Genomic DNA, 25,961 nt, shown 5'->3' on the forward strand with positions numbered 1-25,961 from the left:
TGCGGGCTGCCTTAGCCTTTTTCGGCACCCGCAGCGCCCCCGCGCGGGGAATGCTGCGGGCTGCCTTAGCCTTTTTCGGCACCCGCAGCGCCCCCGCGCGGGGAATGCTGCGGGCTGCCTTAGCCTTTTTCGGCACCCGCAGCGCCCCCGCGCGGGGAATGCTGCGGGCTGCCTAAGCCTTTTTCGGCACCCGCAGCGCCCCCGCGCGGGGAATGCTGCGGGCTGCCTAAGCCTTTTTCGGCACCCGCAGCGCCCCCGCGCGGGGAATGCTGCGGGCTGCCTAAGCCTTTTTCGGCACCCGCAGCGCCCCCGCGCGGGGAATGCTGCGGGCTGCCTTAGCCTTTTTCGGCACCCGCAGCGCCCCCGCGCGGGGAATGCTGCGGGCTGCCTTAGCCTTTTTCGGCACCCGCAGCGCCCCCGCGCGGGGAATGCTGCGGGCTGCCTAAGCCTTTTTCGGCACCCGCAGCGCCCCCGCGCGGGGAATGCTGCGGGCTGCCTAAGCCTTTTTCGGCACCCGCAGCGCCCCCGCGCGGGGAATGCTGCGGGCTGCCTTAGCCTTTTTCGGCACCCGCAGCGCCCCCGCGCGGGGAATGCTGCGGGCTGCCTTAGCCTTTTTCGGCACCCGCAGCGCCCCCGCGCGGGGAATGCTGCGGGCTGCCTTAGCCTTTTTCGGCACCCGCAGCGCCCCCGCGCGGGGAATGCTGCGGGCTGCCTTAGCCTTTTTCGGCACCCGCAGCGCCCCCGCGCGGGGAATGCTGCGGGCTGCCTTAGCCTTTTTCGGCACCCGCAGCGCCCCCGCGCGGGGAATGCTGCGGGCTGCCTTAGCCTTTTTCGGCACCCGCAGCGCCCCCGCGCGGGGAATGCTGCGGGCTGCCTTAGCCTTTTTCGGCACCCGCAGCGCCCCCGCGCGGGGAATGCTGCGGGCTGCCTTAGCCTTTTTCGGCACCCGCAGCGCCCCCGCGCGGGGAATGCTGCGGGCTGCCTTAGCCTTTTTCGGCACCCGCAGCGCCCCCGCGCGGGGAATGCTGCGGGCTGCCTTAGCCTTTTTCGGCACCCGCAGCGCCCCCGCGCGGGGAATGCTGCGGGCTGCCTTAGCCTTTTTCGGCACCCGCAGCGCCCCCGCGCGGGGAATGCTGCGGGCTGCCTTAGCCTTTTTCGGCACCCGCAGCGCCCCCGCGCGGGGAATGCTGCGGGCTGCCTTAGCCTTTTTCGGCACCCGCAGCGCCCCCGCGCGGGGAATGCTGCGGGCTGCCTTAGCCTTTTTCGGCACCCGCAGCGACCCCGCCGGGGAATGCTGCGGGCTACCTCAGCCTTATTCGGCACCCGCAGCGACCCCGCCGGGGAATGCTGCGGGCTACCTTGGGCTTTTTCGGCACCCGCAGCGACCCCGCCGGGGAATGCTGCGGGCTACCTTAGCCTTTTTCGGCACCCGCAGCGACCCCGCCGGGGAATGCTGCGGGCTACCTTAGCCTTTTTCGGCACCCGCAGCGACCCCGCCGGGGAATGCTGCGGGCTACCTTAGCCTTTTTCGGCACCCGCAGCGACCCCGCCGGGGAATGCTGCGGGCTACCTTAGCCTCTTTCGGCACCCGCAGCAACCCCGCCGGAAAATGCTGCGGGCTACCTTAGCCTTTTTCGGCACCCGCAGCAACCCCGCGGGGGAATGCTGCGTCCCACCTTAGCCTTTTTCGGCACCCGCAGCAACCCCGCGGAGGAATGCTGCGGCCTACCTTAGCCTTTTTCGGCACCCGCAGTTTTCGGCACCCGCAGCACCCCCGCCGGGGAATGCTGCGGGCTACCTTAGCCTTTTTCGGCACCCGCAGCACCCCCGCCGGGGAACGCTGCGGGCTACCTTAGCCTTTTTCGGCACCCGCAGCACCCCCGCCGGGGAACGCTGCGGGCTACCTTAGCCTTTTTCGGCACCCGCAGCACCCCCGCCGGGGTACGCTGCGGGTTACCTTAGCCTTTTTCGGCACCCGCAGCACCCCCGCCGGGGAACGCTGCGGGCTGCCTTAGCCTTTTTCGGCACCCGCAGTTTTCGGCACCCGCAGCGCCCCCGCCGGGGAACGCTGCTGGCTGCCTTAGCCTTTTTCGGCACCCGCAGCGCCCCCGCGCGGGGAATGCTGCGGCCTGCCTTAGCCTTTTTCGGCACCCGCAGCGCCCCCGCGCGGGGAATGCTGCGGGCTGCCTTAGCCTTTTTCGGCACCCGCAGCGCCCCCGCGCGGGGAATGCTGCGGGCTGCCTTAGCCTTTTTCGGCACCCGCAGCGCCCCCGCGCGGGGAATGCTGCGGGCTGCCTTAGCCTTTTTCGGCACCCGCAGCGCCCCCGCGCGGGGAATGCTGCGGGCTGCCTTAGCCTTTTTCGGCACCCGCAGCGCCCCCGCGCGGGGAATGCTGCGGGCTGCCTAAGCCTTTTTCGGCACCCGCAGCGCCCCCGCGCGGGGAATGCTGCGGGCTGCCTTAGCCTTTTTCGGCACCCGCAGCGCCCCCGCGCGGGGAATGCTGCGGGCTGCCTTAGCCTTTTTCGGCACCCGCAGCGCCCCCGCGCGGGGAATGCTGCGGGCTGCCTTAGCCTTTTTCGGCACCCGCAGCGCCCCCGCGCGGGGAATGCTGCGGGCTGCCTAAGCCTTTTTCGGCACCCGCAGCGCCCCCGCGCGGGGAATGCTGCGGGCTGCCTAAGCCTTTTTCGGCACCCGCAGCGCCCCCGCGCGGGGAATGCTGCGGGCTGCCTTAGCCTTTTTCGGCACCCGCAGCGCCCCCGCGCGGGGAATGCTGCGGGCTGCCTTAGCCTTTTTCGGCACCCGCAGCGCCCCCGCGCGGGGAATGCTGCGGGCTGCCTTAGCCTTTTTCGGCACCCGCAGCGCCCCCGCGCGGGGAATGCTGCGGGCTGCCTTAGCCTTTTTCGGCACCCGCAGCGCCCCCGCGCGGGGAATGCTGCGGGCTGCCTTAGCCTTTTTCGGCACCCGCAGCGCCCCCGCGCGGGGAATGCTGCGGGCTGCCTTAGCCTTTTTCGGCACCCGCAGCGCCCCCGCGCGGGGAATGCTGCGGGCTGCCTTAGCCTTTTTCGGCACCCGCAGCGCCCCCGCGCGGGGAATGCTGCGGGCTGCCTTAGCCTTTTTCGGCACCCGCAGCGCCCCCGCGCGGGGAATGCTGCGGGCTGCCTTAGCCTTTTTCGGCACCCGCAGCGCCCCCGCGCGGGGAATGCTGCGGGCTGCCTTAGCCTTTTTCGGCACCCGCAGCGCCCCCGCGCGGGGAATGCTGCGGGCTGCCTTAGCCTTTTTCGGCACCCGCAGCGCCCCCGCGCGGGGAATGCTGCGGGCTGCCTTAGCCTTTTTCGGCCCCCGCGCGGGGAATGCTGCGGGCTACCTTAGCCTTTTTCGGCACCCGCAGCGCCCCCGCGCGGGGAATGCTGCGGGCTACCTTAGCCTTTTTCGGCACCCGCAGCGCCCCCGCGCGGGGAATGCTGCGGGCTACCTTAGCCTTTTTCGGCACCCGCAGCGCCCCCGCGCGGGGAATGCTGCGGGCTACCTTAGCCTTTTTCGGCACCCGCAGCGCCCCCGCGCGGGGAATGCTGCGGGCTACCTTAGCCTTTTTCGGCACCCGCAGCGCCCCCGCGCGGGGAATGCTGCGGGCTACCTTAGCCTTTTTCGGCACCCGCAGCGCCCCCGCGCGGGGAATGCTGCGGGCTACCTTAGCCTTTTTCGGCACCCGCAGCGCCCCCGCGCGGGGAATGCTGCGGGCTACCTTAGCCTTTTTCGGCACCCGCAGCGCCCCCGCGCGGGGAATGCTGCGGGCTACCTTAGCCTTTTTCGGCACCCGCAGCGCCCCCGCGCGGGGAATGCTGCGGGCTACCTTAGCCTTTTTCGGCACCCGCAGCGCCCCCGCGCGGGGAATGCTGCGGGCTACCATAGCCTTTTTCGGCACCCGCAGCGCCCCCGCGGGGGGAATGCTGCGGGCTACCTTAGCCTTTTTCGGCACCCGCAGCGCCCCCGCGCAGGGAATGCTGCGGGCTACCTTAGCCTTTTTCGGCACCCGCAGCGCCTCCGCCGGCGAATGCTGCGGGCTACCTTAGCCTTTTTCGGCACCCGCAGCACCCCCGCCGGCGAATGCTGCGGGCTACCTTAGCCTTTTTCGGCACCCGCAGCACCCCCGCCGGCGAATGCTGCGGGCTACCTTAGCCTTTTTCGGCACCCGCAGCACCCCCGCCGGCGAATGCTGCGGGCTACCTTAGCCTTTTTCGGCACCCGCAGCACCCCCGCCGGCGAATGCTGCGGGCTACCTTAGCCTTTTTCGGCACCCGCAGCACCCCCGCCGGCGAATGCTGCGGGCTACCTTAGCCTTTTTCGGCACCCGCAGCACCCCCGCCGGCGAATGCTGCGGGCTACCTTAGCCTTTTTCGGCACCCGCAGCACCCCCGCCGGCGAATGCTGCGGGCTACCTTAGCCTTTTTCGGCACCCGCAGCACCCCCGACGGGGGAATGCTGCGGGCTACCTTAGCCTTTTTCGGCACCCGCAGCAACCCCCCCGGGGAATGCTGCGGCCTACCTTAGCCTTTTTCGGCACACGCAGCAACCCCGCCGGGGAATGCTGCGGCCAACCTTAGCCTTTTTCGGCACCCGCAGCACCCCCGCCGGGGAATGCTGCGGCCAACCTTAGCCTTTTTCGGCACCCGCAGCACCCCCGCCGGGGAATGCTGCGGGCTGCCTTAGCCTTTTTCGGCACCCGCAGCACCCCCGACGGGGGAATGCTGCGGCCTACCTTAGCCTTTTTCGGCACCCGCAGCACCCCCGACGGGGGAATGCTGCGGCCTACCTTAGCCTTTTTCGGCACCCGCAGCAACCCCGCCGGGGAATGCTGCGGCCTACCTTAGCCTTTTTCGGCACCCGCAGCAACCCCGCCGGGGAATGCTGCGGCCAACCTTAGCCTTTTTCGGCACCCGCAGCAACCCCGCCGGGGAATGCTGCGGCCAACCTTAGCCTTTTTCGGCACCCGCAGCACCCCCGCCGGGGAATGCTGCGGCCAACCTTAGCCTTTTTCGGCACCCGTAGCACCCCCGCTGGGGAATGCTGCGGGCTGTCTTAGCCTTTTTCGGCACCCGCAGCACCCCCGACGGGGGAATGCTGCGGGCTACCTTAGCCTTTTTCGGCACCCGCAGCACCCCCGACGGGGGAATGCTGCGGGCTACCTTAGCCTTTTTCGGCACCCGCAGCACCCCCGCCGGGGAATGCAGCGGGCTACCTTAGCCTTTTTCGGCACCCGCAGCACCCCCGCCGGGGAATGCTGCGGGCTACCTTAGCCTTTTTCGGCACCAGCAGCACCCCCGCCGGGGAATGCAGCGGGCTACCTTAGCCTTTTTCGGCACCCGCAGCACCCCCGCCGGGGAATGCAGCGGGCTACCTTAGCCTTTTTCGGCACCAGCAGCAACCCCGCCGGGGAATGCTGCGGCCTACCTTAGCCTTTTTCGGCACCCGCAGCAACCCCGCCGGGGAATGCTGCGGCCTACCTTAGCCTTTTTCGGCACCCGCAGCAACCCCGCGGGGGAATGCTGCGGCCTACCTTAGCCTTTTTCGGCACCCGCAGCAACCCCGCCGGGGAATGCTGCGGCCTACCTTAGCCTTTTTCGGCACCCGCAGCAACCCCGCCGGGGAATGCTGCGGCCTACCTTAGCCTTTTTCGGCACCCGCAGCAACCCCGCCGGGGAATGCTGCGGCCTACCTTAGCCTTTTTCGGCACCCGCAGCAACCCCGCCGGGGAATGCTGCGGCCAACCTTAGCCTTTTTCGGCACCCGCAGCACCCCCGCCGGGGAATGCTGCGGCCAACCTTAGCCTTTTTCGGCACCCGCAGCACCCCCGCCGGGGAATGCTGCGGCCAACCTTAGCCTTTTTCGGCACCCGCAGCACCCCCGCCGGGGAATGCTGCGGCCAACCTTAGCCTTTTTCGGCAAGCGCAGTTTTCGGCACCCGCAGCACCCCCGCCGGGGAATACTACGGGCTACCTTAGCCTTTTTCGGCACCTGCAGCTCCCCCGCCGGGGAATGCTGCGGGCTACCTTAGCCTTTTTCGGCTCCCGCAGCACCCCCGCCGGGGAATGCTGCGGGCTACCTTAGCCTTTTTCGGCACACGCAGCACCCCCGCCGGGGAATGCTGCGGGCTGCCTTAGCCTTTTTCGGCACACGCAGCACCCCCGCCGGGGAATGCTGCGGGCTGCCTTAGCCTTTTTCGGCACACGCAGCACCCCCGCCGGGGAATGCTGCGGGGTGCCTTAGCCTTTTTCGGCACACGCAGCACCCCCGCCGGGGAATGCTGCGGGGTACCTTTGTCTTTTTCGGCACCCGCAGCACCCCCGCCGGGGAATGCTGCGGGCTACCTTAGCCTTTTTCGGCACCCGCAGCACCCCCGCCGGGGAATGCTGCGGGCTACCTTAGCCTTTTTCGGCACCCGCAGCACCCCCGCCGGGGAATGCTGCGGGCTACCTTAGCCTTTTTCGGCACCCGCAGCACCCCCGCCGGGGAATGCTGCGGCCAACCTTAGCCTTTTTCGGCACCCGCAGCACCCCCGCCGGGGAATGCTGCGGCCAACCTTAGCCTTTTTCGGCACCCGTAGCACCCCCGCTGGGGAATGCTGCGGGCTGTCTTAGCCTTTTTCGGCACCCGCAGCACCCCCGACGGGGGAATGCTGCGGGCTACCTTAGCCTTTTTCGGCACCCGCAGCACCCCCGACGGGGGAATGCTGCGGGCTACCTTAGCCTTTTTCGGCACCCGCAGCACCCCCGCCGGGGAATGCAGCGGGCTACCTTAGCCTTTTTCGGCACCCGCAGCACCCCCGCCGGGGAATGCTGCGGGCTACCTTAGCCTTTTTCGGCACCAGCAGCACCCCCGCCGGGGAATGCAGCGGGCTACCTTAGCCTTTTTCGGCACCCGCAGCACCCCCGCCGGGGAATGCAGCGGGCTACCTTAGCCTTTTTCGGCACCAGCAGCAACCCCGCCGGGGAATGCTGCGGCCTACCTTAGCCTTTTTCGGCACCCGCAGCAACCCCGCCGGGGAATGCTGCGGCCTACCTTAGCCTTTTTCGGCACCCGCAGCAACCCCGCGGGGGAATGCTGCGGCCTACCTTAGCCTTTTTCGGCACCCGCAGCAACCCCGCCGGGGAATGCTGCGGCCTACCTTAGCCTTTTTCGGCACCCGCAGCAACCCCGCCGGGGAATGCTGCGGCCTACCTTAGCCTTTTTCGGCACCCGCAGCAACCCCGCCGGGGAATGCTGCGGCCTACCTTAGCCTTTTTCGGCACCCGCAGCAACCCCGCCGGGGAATGCTGCGGCCTACCTTAGCCTTTTTCGGCACCCGCAGCAACCCCGCCGGGGAATGCTGCGGCCAACCTTAGCCTTTTTCGGCACCCGCAGCACCCCCGCCGGGGAATGCTGCGGCCAACCTTAGCCTTTTTCGGCACCCGCAGCACCCCCGCCGGGGAATGCTGCGGCCAACCTTAGCCTTTTTCGGCACCCGCAGCACCCCCGCCGGGGAATGCTGCGGCCAACCTTAGCCTTTTTCGGCAAGCGCAGTTTTCGGCACCCGCAGCACCCCCGCCGGGGAATACTACGGGCTACCTTAGCCTTTTTCGGCACCTGCAGCTCCCCCGCCGGGGAATGCTGCGGGCTACCTTAGCCTTTTTCGGCTCCCGCAGCACCCCCGCCGGGGAATGCTGCAGGCTACCTTAGCCTTTTTCGGCACACGCAGCACCCCCGCCGGGGAATGCTGCGGGCTGCCTTAGCCTTTTTCGGCACACGCAGCACCCCCGCCGGGGAATGCTGCGGGCTGCCTTAGCCTTTTTCGGCACACGCAGCACCCCCGCCGGGGAATGCTGCGGGGTGCCTTAGCCTTTTTCGGCACACGCAGCACCCCCGCCGGGGAATGCTGCGGGGTACCTTTGTCTTTTTCGGCACCCGCAGCACCCCCGCCGGGGAATGCTGCGGGCTACCTTAGCCTTTTTCGGCACCCGCAGCACCCCCGCCGGGGAATGCTGCGGGCTACCTTAGCCTTTTTCGGCACCCGCAGCACCCCCGCCGGGGAATGCTGCGGGCTACCTTAGCCTTTTTCGGCACCCGCAGCACCCCCGCCGGGGAATGCTGCGGCTACCTTAGCCTTTTACGGCAAGCGCAGTTTTCGGCGCCCGCAGCACCCCCGCGGGGGAATACTACGGGCTACCTTAGCCTTTTTCGGCACCCGCAGCACCCCCGCCGGGAAATGCTGCGGGCTACCTTAGCCTTTTTCGGCACCTGCAGCTCCCCCGCCGGGGAATGCTGCGGGCTACCTTTGCCTTTTTCGGCTCCCGCAGCACCCCCGCCGGGGAATGCTGCGGGCTACCTTAGCCTTTTTCGGCACCCGCAGCACCCCCGCCGGGGAATGCTGCGGGCTACCTTAGCCTTTTTCGGCACCCGCAGCACCCCCGCCGGGGAATGCTGCAGCTACCTTAGCCTTTTTCGGCACCCGCAGCACCCCCGCCGGGGAATGCTGCGGGCTGCCTTAGCCTTTTTCGGCACACGCAGCACCCCCGCCGGGGAATGCTGCGGGCTGCCTTAGCCTTTTTCGGCACACGCAGCACCCCCGCCGGGGAATGCTGCGGGCTGCCTTAGCCTTTTTCGGCACACGCAGCACCCCCGCCGGGGAATGCTGCGGGGTGCATTAGCCTTTTTCGGCACACGCAGCACCCCCGCCGGGGAATGCTGCGGGCTACCTTTGCCTTTATCGGCACCCGCAGCACCCCTGCCGGGGAATGCTGCGGGCTACCTTAGCCTTTTTCGGCACCCGCAGCACCCCCGCCGGGGAATGCTGCGGGCTACCTTAGCCTTTTTCGGCACCCGCAGCACCCCCGCCGGGGAATGCTGCGGCTACCTTAGCCTTTTACGGCACGCGCAGTTTTCGGCACCAGCAGCACCCCCGCCGGGGAATGCTGCTGGCTACCTTAGCCTTTTTCGGCACCCGCAGCACCCCCGCCGGGGAATGCTGCGGGCTACCTTAGCCTTTTTCGGCACCCGCAGCACCCCCGCCGGGGAATGCTGCGGGCTACCTTAGCCTTTTTTGGCACCCGCAGCACCCCCGCCGGGGAATGCTTCGGGCTACCTTAGCCTTTTTCGGCACCCACAGTTTTCGGCACCCGCAGCACCCTTGCCGGGGAATGCTGCGGGCTACCTTAGCCTTTTTCGGCACCCGCAGCACCCTTGCCGGGGAATGCTGCGGGCTACCTTAGCCTTTTTCGGCACCCGCAGCACCCCCGCCGGGGCATGCTGCGGGCTACCTTAGCCTTTTTCGGCACCCGCAGCACCCCCGCCGGGGAATGCTGCGGGCTACCTTAGCCTTTTTCGGCACCCGCAGCACCCCCGCCGGGGAATGCTGCGGGCTACCTTAGCCTTTTTCGGCACACGCAGCACCCCCGCCGGGGAATGCTGCGGGCTGCCTTAGCCTTTTTCGGCACACGCAGCACCCCCGCCGGGGAATGCTGCGGGGTACCTTTGCCTTTTTCGGCACACGCAGCACCCCCGCCGGGGAATGCTGCGGGGTACCTTTGCCTTTTTCGGCACACGCAGCACCCCCGCCGGGGAATGCTGCGGGCTACCTTTGCCTTTTTCGGCACCCGCAGCACCCCCGCCGGGGAATAATGCGGGCTACCTTTGCCTTTTTCGGCACCCGCAGCACCCCCGCCGGGGAATAATGCGGGCTACCTTAGCCTCTTTCGGCACCCGCAGCACCCCCGCCGGGGAATGCTGCGGCCAACCTTAGCCTTTTTCGGCACCCGCAGCACCCCCGCCGGGGAATGCTGCGGTCAACCTTAGCCTTTTTCGGCACCCGCAGCACCCCCGCCGGGGAATGCTGCGGCCAATCTTAGCCTTTTTCGACACCCGCAGCACCCTTGCCGAGGAATGCTGCGGCCAACCTTAGCCTTTTTCGGCACCCGCAGCACCCCCGCCGGGGAATGCTGCGGCCAACCTTAGCCTTTTTCGGCAAGCGCAGTTTTCGGCGCCCGCAGCACCCCCGCCGGGGAATACTACGGGCTACCTTAGCCTTTTTCGGCACCCGCAGCTCCCCCGCCGGGGAATGCTGCGGGCTACCTTAGCCTTTTTCGGCTCCCGCAGCACCCCCGCCGGGGAATGCTGCGGGCTACCTTAGCCTTTTTCGGCTCCCGCAGCACCCCCGCCGGGGAATGCTGCGGGCTACCTTAGCCTTTTTCGGCACCCGCAGCACCCCCGCCGGGGAATGCTGCGGGCTACCTTAGCCTTTTTCGGCACCCGCAGCACCCCCGCCGGGGAATGCTGCGGGCTACCTTAGCCTTTTTCGGCACACGCAGCACCCCCGCCGGGGAATGCTGCGGGCTGCCTTAGCCTTTTTCGGCACACGCAGCACCCCCGCCGGGGAATGCTGCGGGCTACCTTAGCCTTTTTCGGCACACGCAGCACCCCCGCCGGGGAATGCTGCGGGCTGCCTTAGCCTTTTTCGGCACACGCAGCACCCCCGCCGGGGAATGCTGCGGGGTACCTTTGCCTTTTTCGGCACACGCAGCACCCCCGCCGGGGAATGCTGCGGGGTACCTTTGCCTTTTTCAGCACACGCAGCACCCCCGCCGGGGAATGCTGCGGGCTACCTTTGCCTTTTTCGGCACCCGCAGCACCCCCGCCGGGGAATAATGCGGGCTACCTTTGCCTTTTTCGGCACCCGCAGCACCCCCGCCGGGGAATAATGCGGGCTACCTTTGCCTTTTTCGGCACCCGCAGCACCCCCGCCGGGGAATAATGCGGGCTACCTTAGCCTCTTTCGGCACCCGCAGCACCCCCGCCGGGGAATGCTGCGGCCAACCTTAGCCTTTTTCGGCACCTGCAGCACCCCCGCCGGGGAATGCTGCGGTCAACCTTAGCCTTTTTCGGCACCCGCAGCACCCCCGCCGGGGAATGCTGCGGCCAATCTTAGCCTTTTTCGGCACCCGCAGCACCCCCGCCGGGGAATGCTGCGGCCTACCTTAGCCTTTTTCGGCACCCGCAGCACCCCCGCCGGGGAATGCTGCGGCCAACCTTAGCCTTTTTCGGCAAGCGCAGTTTTCGGCGCCCGCAGCACCCCCGCCGGGGAATACTACGGGCTACCTTAGCCTTTTTCGGCACCCGCAGCACCCCCGCCGGGAAATGCTGCGGGCTACCTTAGCCTTTTTCGGCACCCGCAGCACCCCCGCCGGGGAATGCTGCGGGCTACCTTAGCCTTTTTCGGCACCCGCAGCACCCCCGCCGGGGAATGCTGCGGGCTACCTTAGCCTTTTTCGGCACCCGCAGCACCCCCGCCGGGGAATGCTGCGGGCTACCTTAGCCTTTTTCGGCACCCGCAGCACCCCCGCCGGGGAATGCTGCGGGCTACCTTAGCCTTTTTCGGCACACGCAGCACCCCCGCCGGGGAATGCTGCGGGCTGCCTTAGCCTTTTTCGTCACACGCAGCACCCCCGCCGGGGAATGCTGCGGGCTGCCTTAGCCTTTTTCGGCACACGCAGCACCCCCGCCGGGGAATGCTGCGGGGTGCCTTAGCCTTTTTCGGCACACGCAGCACCCCCGCCGGGGAATGCTGCGGGGTACCTTTGCCTTTTTCGGCACCCGCAGCACCCCCGCCGGGGAATGCTGCGGGCTACCTTAGCCTTTTTCGGCACCCGCAGCACCCCCGCCGGGGAATGCTGCGCGCTACCTTAGCCTTTTTCGGCACCCGCAGCACCCCCGCCGGGGAATGCTGCGGCTACCTTAGCCTTTTACGGCACGCGCAGTTTTCGGCACCAGCAGCACCCCCGCCGGGGAATGCTGCTGGCTACCTTAGCCTTTTTCGGCACCCGCAGCACCCCCGCCGGGGAATGCTGCGGGCTACCTTAGCCTTTTTCGGCACCCGCAGCACCCCCGCCGGGGAATGCTGCGGGCTACCTTAGCCTTTTTCGGCACCCGCAGCACCCCCGCCGGGGAATGCTTCGGGCTACCTTAGCCTTTTTCGGCACCCGCAGTTTTCGGCACCCGCAGCACCCTTGCCGGGGAATGCTGCGGGCTACCTTAGCCTTTTTCGGCACCCGCAGCACCCTTGCCGGGGAATGCTGCGGGCTACCTTAGCCTTTTTCGGCACCCGCAGCACCCCCGCCGGGGAATGCTGCGGGCTACCTTAGCCTTTTTCGGCACCCGCAGCACCCCCGCCGGGGAATGCTGCGGGCTACCTTAGCCTTTTTCGGCACCCGCAGCACTCCCGCCGGGGATGCTGCGTGCTACTTGCTTTTTGGCATCCGCAGCACCGCACCGGCTGCTGCAGGCTTCCTGCCTTGGCACCCACAGCACCCCGGCCCGCAGGCTACGTGCCTTGGCACCCATAGCACCCCGGCTGCAGGCTACCTGCCATGGCACCCAGAGCATCCCGGTGGCAGGCTACCTGCCTTGGCACCCACAGCTCCCAGGCTGCAGGTACCTGCCCTGGCACCAACAGCACCCCGGCAGCAGGCTACCTGCCCTGGCACCCACAGCACCCCGGCAGCAGGCTAAGAGCTATTTACCTGGAACCTCTCCTGCTGAACTGACAAAAGATGCTTCTGGTTTAGAATTTAAACTTTCTGGCCCATTATGAGGTCATTTACTGTTTATGATGTCATAAGCCCTGTGACATCATTATGAGGTCATGTACTGTTTATGATGTCATAAGCCCTGTGACATCATGTGACTTGTGATGTCATCATACATTCTACGGCTGTTTTTTTCCCCTCTACGAGTTGGTAACCTAATATATATAAGGCCAGCAAAGGCTCTTTTAACCTACCATATGGTTCACTTCCTGGCCCTAATAGCTCTCAATCTAATATACAGCACATGTCCTGATCCTGAGAGCTCACAATCTAATATACGGTACATTTCCTGATCCTGAGAGCTTACAATCTAATATACAGTACATGTCCTGATCCTGAGAGCTCACAATCTAATATACAGTACATGTCCTGATCCTGAGAGCTTACAATCTAATATACGGTACATTTCCTGATCCTGAGAGCTTACAATCTAATATACAGTACATGTCCTGATCCTGAGAGCTCACAATCTAATATACGGTACATTTCCTGATCCTGAGAGCTTACAATCTAATATACAGTACATGTCCTGATCCTGAGAGCTTACAATCTAATATACAGTACATGTGCCAATCCTGAGAGCCTACAATCTAAAACACAGTATGTGTCCTGATGCTAAGAACGTACAATCTAATATACAGTACGTGTCTGCAGGCTACAGGCTACCTGCCCTGGCACCCACAGCACCCCGATTGCAGGCTACCTACCTTGGCACCCACAGCACCCCGGCTGCAGGCTACCTGCCTTGGCACCCACAGCACCCCGTTTGCAGGCTACCTGCCTTGGCACCCACAGCACCCCAGCTGCAGGCTACTTGCCCTGACACCCACAGCACCCCGGCTGCAGGCTACCTGCCCTGACACCCACAGCACTCCGGGTGCAGGCTACCTCCCTGTCTACTGTACCGTCTGTCTACTCTAGCTTTATAGGAAACCCCTGTGAGTCCTGGTTCACACAGTACGTGTCTGCAGGCTACAGGCTACCTGCCCTGGCACCCACAGCACCCCGGTTGCAGGCTACCTGCCTTGGCACCCACAGCACCCCGGTTGCAGGCTACCTGCCCTGGCACCCACAGCACCCTGGATGCAGGCTATGTGCCCTGGCACCCACAGCACCCCGGCTGCAGGCTACCTGCCCTGGCACCCACAGCACCCCAGTTGCAGGCTACCTACCTTGGCACCCATAGCACCCCGGCTGCAGGCTACCTGCCCTGGCACCCACAGCACCCCGGCTGCAGGCCACCTGCCCTGGCACCCACAGCACCTAGGCTGCAGGCCACCTGCCCTGGCACCCACAGCACTCCGGGTGCAGGCTACCTCCCTGTCTACTGTACCGTCTGTCTACTCTAGCTTTATAGGAAACCCCTGTGAGTCCGGATTCACACAGGGCGCATTTTGTTCTTTTTGGAGAGACAGAACACATGGTGCCCAGATGCGCACATTCTCCATAAAATCAGGTCAAAGATCAGTTCTTTAAAATATTTCCTTTCAAAGTTTTTTTCCTGAAAATCGCAGCAAGTAACACGTCCTACAGGTATCTGTGCTGAGATGTGGGGGGAGAAAATGGTGCAGTACTGAACTTCACCACTTGTCCCTGGCTACACGATGTGTGAACACGGCCTCAGCGCTGAGTGAGGAGCTACTTACCTGGAACCGTCCTCGCCAGGCTGGACTGGGGGGACTCCCCACTCTTCCCGCTCCCTTCCAATAAAACACGTGACCACTTCTTAGTAACAAAATTTCTTTATTAACAAAACTTCTTTATTATACAACTATATCACTCTATGCTGGCATAAATTATGTGGGAAGGCCACAGCTTATTTATTATTAATATAGAACATCAACTTATTTTCTTCTTTCCATGCCTATCGCCTATTCTTAACTTATAATGCTCTAAACCTTTTTTAGAAATTGTCTTTCCTGCATTGGCTAATGAGTACAGACACGGCTCTTGGGGTACTTTTAGTACATTCGGTATACATGTTCCCCTGGATAGTGTGATGCAGCAGAAATAGTGAATGAATTATATTGATAACATTCTTCTTTTCCTACTTGATGACTTAAAAGCAAAAAAAAAACCAACCTACCGGAAAACCCATTTAAATACAAGGTTAATATTCCTTTAACGTGAGTTGGATCACAAGTCCTACCCACAATCTCTTCATACAGCTTCACATTGAGCAAAGCATAAGGGAGTGTGATAATTGCTTATTAATCTTGCGTTTCCTTTCTTCCATCTCTTTATTTCTTCCTTTCTCTCATCGCTTTCTAGCTGTACAGCTCTCGCCTTTCTTACCAGCCAACTGTCCTTGGAGCTGCATCCTCAGAGCTGGGCTACCCTGTGGCCTTGGCTGCTGGAGTGAGCGCTACCCTTCCATACCAGGTACTCCTCGGGAAGAGGAGACGGGCTTAATGCACAAGAATAGGATTAATGAAACACGTTTATGGGGAGGTGGCGAATCTCATGGGTTCTGGTAACGTGAATAATGGCATCACAGAGAGTTTATCTGTCCTAAGCTCTAGTGCACCCAGATCAATGGGAGGAAAATTTGGATGGGGATCATGTATTGATTCTGCTTTTCCCCCTAAGCTTGTGCTGCTGCGGGGAGCTGATGGATAAAGCCGGCTGCTCTGAGACTGGGGGGACTCCCCACACTTCCCGCTCCCTTCCAATAAAACACGTGACCACTTCTTAGTAACAAAACTTCTTTATTAACCAAAATTCTTTATTAAACATGTATCTCACTCTATGCTGGCATAAATTATGTGAGAAGGCCACAGCTTATTTATTATTAGTATATAACATCAACTTATTTCCTTCTTTCCATGCCTATCGCCTGTTCTTAACATCTAATGCTCTAAACCTTTCGAGGCGTGAAAAAGCCCGTTACGGCCTGTACGCACCCTCAATCTTCCAGCTGGCATGGAAATACCGCTAAACCGCCACGAAGGATGCAGCCTGCCTACGCTGCCATCCGCCCCCCACATGCCAGCGTCATAGCCGCCTCAACCCCGTCCTGCAACCCCGATAAGATTGTGTCCATGCCTATGTCGCTTAAATGGACACCATCCTTCCTCCACATCCCTGGCACCTTCTTCTCCAACTCCCAATGCCTAATGGCTACCCCTCCTATAGCCTTAACAAATTTTGAAATTTTAAAATTCACATTTTTTCTGACCCTGTCAATCGCCTCCACGTCCCTTGCTTCCTTCCACACTCTCCTAGCGATTATGTCGGACCATACTATAACAGTCTCCTCAAAAAATTTTTTAAACCTCAGCATATCCTCCTTCATGAGGGCGAGTAACTCCGCTACCTTCGCCCTCCCCAGATCATTACCGCCTGCATGAATTACTAGGATTACTTTACTTGAGACCATCTGCTGATACACAATACCTCGTGCAGCAGCCTGGCCCATTGTAAACCTCTTATCCAGTGCCATTTCACCTGGACCTCTTTCAGGCCCAGGTTCCTGCCAATGGGCCGGGTCCCCGCTCTTTTCTCTGCCCAATGAATGAAAGAGTGGCCCACCACCCAAACTGTCCACTCCGAACCTGCAAAATAAACACATAAACGGCACACCACAATGTAACTTTAACTATATAACTCTCAAGTTTGGTCGGACGTACGACTTGTACGCCTCCGACCTCCAGCGTCCAACCCGCTTCACCTCGTCTCCTCTTAATCCGCAAGTGAACGCCGACGTTGCTGCGCCAATCCTGAACGAATGCGTGCCAAACTCGCTGGGCTCGAAACCTAATCTCTTCAAGCATGTGCGCATGACCGCCCCAAATTGGAACTTGGTTAGTGGGGCGCCTGAAGCATGCGCCAACAGTTTTCCTTTTCCGCTGTGTTGCGACAAAAACTGTTTCAGCAACGCCACAGGACACGCAGCTGTCCCCAACGCCGTCAAGCGCAGCCACTCGCCTGCGCCATACACATCAGTCTTGGACTTTTTGATGCATAACTTTATATCATCTGCACTGCACAGCACATCCTTGAAACGCAACCCCCCCAGCTTCTTACAGCTGGGAGCCACTATTTCGCTCAGTCTCAATGCTGCAAAGAACGCTAACGAAAACGCAACCCGAAAGAGCAGCACCTCGCTTTCGTCTTTGCACACTGCTCCCAAAATGTTCAGCATTACATTTAGCAATTCGAATGTTATCGGCCGCCTGTCGTCTCTTGACGACCTTTTTTTTTTCCAGCCTTTAAGTATCTGTCCGAAGACAAAATCCTTTGTCACATCGCGCCGTCCGTGCAGGCGCAACAAAAACGCAATGGCCGATAAATGCTTGCGCGCCGAGCTCGCCGATGCGCCCCGACGCCGCAGCTCCGCCATAATGTCTAACGTCACCGCTCTCGCCCGCGCTCCATCAGGGAATTGTCCCCCTGCTGCCATCAACCATGTTTTCCATATTGCATTATATCGCTTCCACGTCGATTCCGCAACGGAGTTGTGAATCAGAGTCGTGAGCTCTCTTCTACTATCTCCCATAAGATCACCGGGCAACATACCCCTTTGACATCCGCTGTCGGGTGGAGTTCCCTGAATCTCTCCATCTGGAAACGAGAAAGAGCGTCGGCCGTGTTATTGTTTACTCCGGGTACGTGTCTCGCCTTCAGCTTAATATTATTCTGCAGGCATCTCAAGACCAAATGGCGTAAAACTGCCAAAACCAAGGGAGATCTGGATGTCTGCTTGTTCACCGCTGTCACTACTGCCTGGTTGTCCGACCAGAAGCAGATATTCCTGTTTTCCAAAACCGGCCCCCAGATCTCCACCGCCACCATTAGCGGAAAAATCTCCAGCAGTGTTATGTTCTTCACCCACCGTCTTTCGAACCATTCTCTGGGCCATGGTGCACTGCACCAACTGTCCTCCAAAATTACACCAAAACCGCAGGAGCCCGATGCATCCGACATCAGTCCCAGCTCCTCGTTTGCAACCTCCGCAGTTTGACAAATCACCTGACCATTGAACGTTTGAAGAAAGACTTGCCATGTGTGCAAGTCCTCCTTCATACCCTTTGTCACTCTGACGAAGTGGTGTTTCTCTTTTATCCCGACTGTCGCCAATGACAGCCGCCTTGCAAACGGGCGGCCCATCAGAATGACCCGACACGCAAAATTTAACAAGCCTATAATTACTTGGAGCTGGTGCAGTGTAACTTTTTTAGAACTGCCAACCAACTTAACTTCTTGCCGCAACCGCGCTACTTTCTCGTCCGGTAAACGAAATACCATTGCCATGGTATCGATTTCAATACCTAAAAATGTAAGACATGTTACCGGACCGACCGTTTTCTCGCGTGACAGCGGTACTCCCGCTTTGCCCATCAGATCCTGAAATGATGCCAATAACAACCCGCATACCTCTGAATCTGATGGCCCGACGAAAAGGAAATCATCCAGATAATGTAACACCGATCGGATGCCCGTCTCGTATCGAAGCATCCAGTCCAGAAATGAACTGAACACTTCAAAGTAATAACAAGAGATGGAACACCCGATCGGTAAGCACATATCCACAAAATATAAGCTGTCCAAGCGGCAGCCCAACAAGTGAAAGCAATCTGGATGCACCGGTAATAGTCGAAAAGCGGACTCGATATCAGCTTTTGCCAACAGAGCCCCCTTTCCGGCCTGCCGTATCAGGCAGACAGCCCTATCGAAGGAAGTATACGATACGGCTGTTTGCTCCTTGGAAATCCCGTCGTTGACTGACTCACCCGTCGGGTAGGATAAGTGATGGATAAGCCGGAACTTACCCGGTTCCTTTTTTGGTACCAAGCCCAAAGGTGAAACGCGTAAGTTCTCGAATGGCGGTTCCTAAAAAGGCCCCGCCATCCGACCCAGCTCAACCTCCTTTAGTAGCTTCTCCATCACCATCTCTTTATTGTCGTACGCCGATTTTAAATTACGACTAAGCGTTAACGCCGAACCCGGTTGATGCGGAATCACGCAACCCGTGTTAAAACCTTCTTTAAGAAGGTTTGCTTCCCGTCTCCTGTGGTACTTGCCTAACCACTCCTCCAGGAACAGCGCGTTCACTGGCGTTGCCCCCGGGCGACGCCGTGGCCACGGGCAAGTTTTGCTTTTGTCTCCGAAAACAACGTACCGCTGCGTGCGCACCGCCGCAAAAGGAGCACTCGTGCCGGAACTTACATGCTGCAAGAAACCGACAGTTACCCTCATTGAATGCCCAGCAAGAACCCGAGGGCTTATGTGCCACGGGTGCCTGCTGTCCACCAGTTACCGTGTTATTGCTCTGAAAAAGGGGCTTCGCCGGCTTTTGCGCCAGGATCAACTGGATCCAAGCATCCGTCGCTTTTGTCGCCCAGCTCACGTTACTCATTCCCGAAATCCGTCGACGAAAATCTTCGTCATAGCGCCACCATGCCGCACCGCCGTGCAGCTTGTAAGCGCTATGAATAGTGTTAATATATACCAGCAGCTCCGGGCCTTTTCCCGGCTGGTGCTGGCATATAACGTGAGCCAGGGTCAACATGGCTTGTAGCCAATTGCTAAATGTTTTAGCTATTTTGGGCTTCTTGTCCCGTTCTGCGAAGCGCTCCTTATCAACCGACACATGCTCCACCGATAGGAGCGACCAGATGTCCACGTATATTCCACTTTTAATTTTCTCAATTGTGTCCTCCGCGAGGCCCACCCCCAGCGGGGCCACGCCACAAAATAGAGAGTCTGAAAAACGTAAACCATCTTTCACCGACTCCTCGCTTTTTCCGGTCGCCACCGCTGGCGAGCACCCGGTAGCGTGAGCCACATCACCAACCACGGGCGAGTCTCGTCTCCCCGTATTACCACACAACACCGTTCCTTTACCTTTATCAAACTCATCCACCAGCGCTCTCAGCGCTACCATAAAGTTATTCACGTTATTGGGCGACGAAGCACCCCAAACTCTATCGCATGGTAACTCACCCTCCAATTCATCCTCCGGCCCTGCCGAGGGGAAAGACGGGTGACTCGGTCCCGGTCGGCTCCTTTCCGGACTCGCCACCGCGTGTCGTACCCTGTCCCTATTACGGGAGACACCACGGGGTAGCATGCTATAGCCATAGGACGCCCTGGAGGCTGCGGCCCGTTCGCCCTGCCTTTCGGTACGTGAGGCCTGCCTCTCATCTGTGGAGGAAGCCGGTGAACATGGTAAAGCCTGATGCGAAGCGCAAACCAAAGTCCCATGGCCGCTGCGCCTACCACTCCTGTCCACCGCTTCCGAACGCCTGTACCCTCTGGCGAAATGGGGCGCCTCCCGACGTGTACAAGGCTCACCAGACTCCGAAGACGAGCCATCTATCCTTGCTTCACTGCGCCAGCTTCCTCGCACCATGCCGCCAACCCCCCGCCTGCCGCCTAACCCCCCCTCTGTCCCGCTACCGGCCCCTTGACTACCGGGCACGTAGCTTCCCCCTCCCCTCTTACCCTTACTCTGTCTCACCTGTCCGCTTTGCTCCACCCCGTAAGCCCCTTGCCGGCCTGAAGTGCCTTCGATTGCTTGAGCTCGACTGTCCTCCCCAAAAGGGAAAGAACCCCGTGGCGACATGTGACCGCTGCTCGCTGCCCCTCCTCCCCCTCCCTCCTTCCTTCGTACCCCGTAAGCCCCTTGACGGCCTGAGGCGTCTTTATAGTAAATTCCGCTGCCCCTCATATTAGGGCATGAGCCCTGGGGTGACAAGGGGGCCATACTGCCTAATTGTACTCCCCCCCCCCTTCCCCCCCTCTGTTCCCCCTCCCCACCCCCCCCTCCCCTTGTACTGCGCTCGCGCTGCTGCGGCCGCTTGCGCTGTTGCCGGCCTCGCTGCTGCCGCTGGCGCTCGTCTCCCTCCGCACGGGAGTCCTAGCGCCGGAACTTCTTTCGGCCAGCGGATCCATCCGCCCGCTGCCGGCACGGCGCGCAGGCCATCCCCCTTCTCTCTCTGCCTGACGCTGGACAGCCGCGGGGCAACCCCTTCCCGCGCTGGACTTACCCGCTCCTGATGCCGCTGCTGAAGTCCCGGTAAGTACCTCGGGGGTTTCTTCTATTCTTCCGGCGCTTCTTCCGGTCGCACCCATGTTGCTTCCCGCCGCGGCTCGCTGCGGCCGCGCTCCGCCACCGATACTTGAACGCGCAGGTCTCGGGCTTGCGTTCTGGCCCCCCTTCTTCACGGCTGGGCTCGGGCTCAGCCTGGTAGGGGGAATCCTCCTTCTCTGGGGTCTTCCGCGGGGCGCACTGGAAACCATCTGCGCCGGCTGTTCTTCTCCTGCCCCGGCTTCTCCCGACGGCGTGGCTCCGAACTCCGCGGCCATCCTCATCAGCCAGTCAGGTCCCTGGCTGGCAACAGCTTCCTTGATCTGCAGAACGAGCTGGTCCATGTTTCTTCTCTTTTAATCTTCTGCCTTCCTTCACACGTCTTCCTTCTTCTCTTACTCCACATGGAATGGCACACTTCTCCTTCTCCCTCTCTCTTCTTCCTGTATTAACTCCTCCCACCTCCTCTGGTCGCTTAACCCTTTCCTGTCCTAATCTCCCGCCCCCCAGTCCCTCGCTCCTACGCTACCTGCTTTGTAGCTATCTAATATGGCTGCAGATACCAGGCTTCACTTTACTGAACCCTTGAACTGAATCTCCACCTGTTTAACAACGTGTCAATATTAGATCCAAAAATTCTGTGTAGATTGGATTTCTTAATGTGTCGGCGCTCCATTTATTTGACACAGAGCACAAAATCACCTGCGTGTACTTAGATTACATGTGTACCTATGTGCTATGGAAAGCGCAGTTACATGTCAAGTTTGGATTGCAGAGACCCCCAATGATCACTAGAACAAACCAGCTGAAGTAGTCATCGGAGCGCTGCCACCATTCTCTAGCTGAAGATGGGCTCATAGACCTTCCATTGAGCCAGTCGTCAGCCAGCAGTGACAGCACTCGGATGAGGGTTTCAGCTGTTTTGTTCTGGCGATTGTTTCTCATCATGATCAAAACGTTTGACATGTTTCTGTGACATCTCAAAAGCTTTTGGAAGTTGCAGTTAGGCGGTATTCACACAGGCGAAGCGTTTTTGCGCAAAAAACACAATCTGATTTATATTAAACGTTTCGCGTGTGGAGAAAACAAAAAAAACCCAATCGCATCTGGTTCCAATATAAAAAAACAGATCGCACTCAAATGTTCTGCAATTTTTTTTCCTCCACGCTTTCATATTGGGAAAAAATGGCAAAGAAACAGAACATGCAGCGATTTTTCAAACTCGGACAATTGGTCAAAGAGAAAATTAAACCCATTGAAATACATAGTAACATAGTATGTTAGGCTGAAGGGAGACAGTGTCCATCTAGCTCAGCATGTTTCCACCTCCTCCTTGTTGATCCAGAGGAAGGCAAAAAACCCCGAATGAGGCAGAAGACAATTAGCCCGTCTGGGGGAAAACATTCCTTCCCGACTCCATAATGGCAGTCAGAATATTCCCTGGATCAATGAAGAAAAAGGGAGTAGAGATGAGCGAACGTACTCGTCCGAGCTTGATGCTCGTTCGAGTATTAGCGTGTTCGGGATGCTCGTTATTCGTAACGAGTACCACGCGATGTTCGGGTTACTTTCACTTTCATCTCTGAGATATTAGCGCGCTTTTCTGGCCAATAGAAAGACAGGGAAGGCATTACAACTTCCCCCTGCGACGTTCAAGCCCTATACCACCCCCCTGCAGTGAGTGGCTGGCGAGATCAGGTGTCACCCGAGTATATAAATCGGCCCCTTCCGCGGCTCGCCACAGATGCGTTCTGCCGTAGCTCAGGGAAAGTGCTGCTGATGCCGGAGCTGCTATAGGGAGAGTGTTAGGAGTATTTTAGGCTTCAAGAACCCCAACGGTCCTTCTTAGGGCCACATCTAACCGTGTGCAGTAGTGTGGAGGCTGCTTTTTGCAGTGTTGCACTTTTTTTTTTTTTTTGCATATCGGCCGTGCAGAGCATTGCGCCCTGCAGTAATTATTATACATCGTCCAGGACCAGTAGTGCTGGTGAGGCAGGGACAGAAGACATATTAATAGAATATAGGCAGTGTGCCTTTCCAAAAACATTTGTGAAAAAACATCTATTTGGGCTGCCTGTGACAGTCCTCTGTGTACTGGGTCTGTGCTGGGGCTAGTTGTCCTCCTAATTCATATGCAGCCAGCTAAGTGTTACAGCAGGCTTGCACAAAATTATTTCCTGGCTCTGTGTTGGCAGTTACATCACCGCTGTATTGCAGTCCACAGTGCTACAGTTTGCAGTTAGTTGACATACTCCAGGGCCAGTAGTGGTGAGGCAGGGACAGAAGACATATTAATAGAAAATAGGCAGTGTGCAAAAGGCAAAAATAGGCAGTGTGTAAAAATTGTTGGGAGGGGGGGGGGCACTCTTGCCGCTATTGTGGCTTAATGGTGGGACCTGGTAACTTGAGATGCAGCCCAACATGTAGCCCCTTGCCTGCCCTATCCGTTGCTGTGTCGTTCCCATCACTTTCTTGAATTGCCCAGATTTTCACAAATGAAAACCTTAGCGAGCATCGGCGATATACAAAAATGCTCGGGTCGTCCATTGACTTCAATGGGGTTCGTTATTCGAAACGAACCCTCGAGCATCGCGATAATTTCGTCCCGAGTAACGAGCACCCGAGCATTTTGGTGCTCGCTCATCTCTAAAAGGAGTTCTTTTTCCATCTTGAAATCTGGCAGAACTTGAACGGGGAAAAAATATTGCCTGCGTGAATACACCCACAATCTTTAAAAATAATGATGATGTTTTGGCTTCTGCAGCCACCACTAAAATGAGCTGACTACATATTGTGTTATCATTGGGTCTAGTCTGTAATACTATGCAGTCAGCTCCCTCTAGTGGTGGCTGCAGGTAGCTTTTAAATCTATGTCTGCAGCAAATATGCAGCTGTGTCAGAAAAACTGAGCCCCTCCTATAATCAAGATATAAAGAATATAATCTTCAGCGGTTTTTGAACGCTTTCTTTTCTTTAACTCTAACAAAGGTAGTCAAGGGTTGACATTCGCTTAAAAACCTCACGCTGCTAAAATACTTTTTTAAATAAACCATGAAGGAACCAACTTTATAAATTGAAATGATACCATCACAACCATCTGAAAGGCTTCAGTTTTCTTAAGAGATGTGGTTAATGAAATCTGCTACAGTGAGTATCTGCACATGGCAGGATGATGGGTTATGCTGTAAATGCAGCGCAAACTTACCTGTGATGGAGGGGATGTAGAAAAGGATGTGGCACAGACATCCTGGGAATCCTCCACAGATGGGTATGCAGCTCCTGGCTCCTCGAGTGCCCTGTTGGGATACATTAAAACAAAGCCCATGCAAAAGAATGATCCCAGACTATTATAGAAGTGCAAATACCATACTTATTCAGTGTGTGATAAACCCAGCACTGCTATAGGACGGACACAAAAGATCTGCTTATCTGGCCGAACTGACCAGATTGGTGGCTTCAGTAGCCACAAAGACACCTATTAAGGTCTTTTACCACAAACTAAAACAAAGCACATACCCGAGGTACAAAGTCTGCACTGAAAGGGGTAATTTGGCTTCTTAGCTAAGGCTACATGGCGACATTGGTTGCAATGCACGTTGTTCAGGCATAAATTGCATCCAGATGTTAGTGAATTAGGTAAACGATTGCTTACCCGATGCTTTAATGCAGAATTAACCCTTTGCAGTCCAATTTTGAATTCAGGGTTTTTTAGGGAATTTTCTCTTTCTGCCATTACACAATGACACCCCCTGCTGGCTAGAGCCAGTACTGCGGTATTCTGGAGAGGCCCCCTGACAACAGAGCGGCCAGTAATATACAGTAAGAATACCCTGCCGTACGTCTTCCGATATCAGAAGCTGTACAGCCTTCATTCAGAATGTCTTTAGACGTCATATAGTGGATTGGAAAGGGTTAATAGCTATGGTCCAGGCTGCAGTTAGGGTTGTTTTACCTCAAAATATTTTTATTGAATGAAATTTTTCCTTTTAACAATTATGCAAAATTTTCCCCTCGCATACCCAGTCATATCCACTGCGGTATGAGTTATGTTCCGGGGGGGTGGGGGTTCATGTCAGATGACCTTTCATCGATTCTATGGAATTTTGGAACTCTTGCCATATTTTTCAGCCTGTCTTGCATGAAAGGGAAGAGTAAGGGGGGCATAGAAATGGGTGAAGGGAAGGGGGAGAAATGGAAAGGGAGGGAAAACTGGAGTGGAGGGGGGCACAAACTTTGGGTCTGATCGTTTGATCCTTTACAACTGTACAAATAACAATAAACTAAGTTGACACCCTACTTATTACTAGTTCCATTTCTTGCTTCTCTCCTCTCGCATATATTCATAGAATCATAGAATGGTAAAGTTGGAAGGATCCCTGGGGTCATCGCGTCCAACCCCCTGCTCAGTGCAGGAATCACTAAATCATCCCAGACAGATATTTGTCCAGCCTTTGTTTGAACACTTCTATGGAAGAAGAACTCACCACCTCCCGTGGTAACCTGTTCAACTCAGTGATCACTCTCACTATTCTCAGGTAAGCCCGAGCTATTGCTTTCAATAACGCGCCTCTAGCCAACACATGGGTCCTCCCCACATCCTCTAGGTCACGTTATACCCCCTAGATAGGGGGGTCCCGGGACATGGACCTCTCTATATACCATGTGGACATTTTAAAACCTAAATCCCATAGTTCCTGCTGTTTAGCTTAGAAGTCAGTCTTTTCTATTCAAACTTTGGAGATCCACATCAAGGCTCTCATAGATGTGCAGTGAGACTGAATGCTAGTCCACACAGTACGCGCTGTGCAAACTGGGTTGTCAGCGCGTCTGTAGGTGCGATTGTGGAGGTTTGGCATTGTCACATAGTCAACAGCGACCAAGATGAGAGCTAATAATTCTGCGATAAAGCACTGGGTAAGACAATTCCCAGAACTACCTTTTACCTAAAGTTTACAAATGGGAGTACAAACAGGATAACTTCTGAGTGCTTCTTTAACTTGTCATCACGTTTGAGCCCCATAAACTATGTTATGGGGCTCAGACATGAAGGAATGCGGAGTGGAGTTTGATACCGGATGCCACACTCCTGCGCTGTCTCTGCCAGCAACACAGCTTACCTCTTTTCTGCTCACAGTGTGCACGCTCTACTACATATAAATTGGAGAGTGCATGCAAACAGCAAGCTGAAAAAAGTATCACTACGCATGTGCCAACTTCAGGGGGGCACAGCGAAGGAATTGGGTGCCTGGTGAGCATCAAACACCACCACTCCTTCCATCATGTTTGAGCGCCATAACGTAGTTATCGTTAACAGATAA

The 25,961-nt window shown here is 58.4% G+C and overlaps 1 protein-coding gene across 1 annotated transcript in view; it reads right to left on the reverse strand.

Moving 5' to 3' along the window:
- LOC136605006 (autophagy-related protein 13-like) overlaps positions 1-25,663 on the reverse strand; it is a 47,417-nt gene extending 21,754 nt beyond the window's left edge. The window contains exons 1-2 of the mRNA XM_066588941.1: positions 25,587-25,663; positions 23,849-23,939 (exon numbers count right to left, since the gene is read on the reverse strand). Of these exons, the coding sequence (XP_066445038.1) occupies positions 23,849-23,939; positions 25,587-25,663 (168 nt within the window). The remainder of the gene's footprint in view (positions 1-23,848; positions 23,940-25,586) is intronic.
- Between the last annotated feature and the right edge of the window lie 298 nt (positions 25,664-25,961).

Source organism: Eleutherodactylus coqui, unplaced genomic scaffold, assembly GCF_035609145.1.
Source record: "Eleutherodactylus coqui strain aEleCoq1 unplaced genomic scaffold, aEleCoq1.hap1 HAP1_SCAFFOLD_167, whole genome shotgun sequence".
Classification (NCBI taxonomy): Eukaryota; Metazoa; Chordata; class Amphibia; order Anura; family Eleutherodactylidae; genus Eleutherodactylus; species Eleutherodactylus coqui.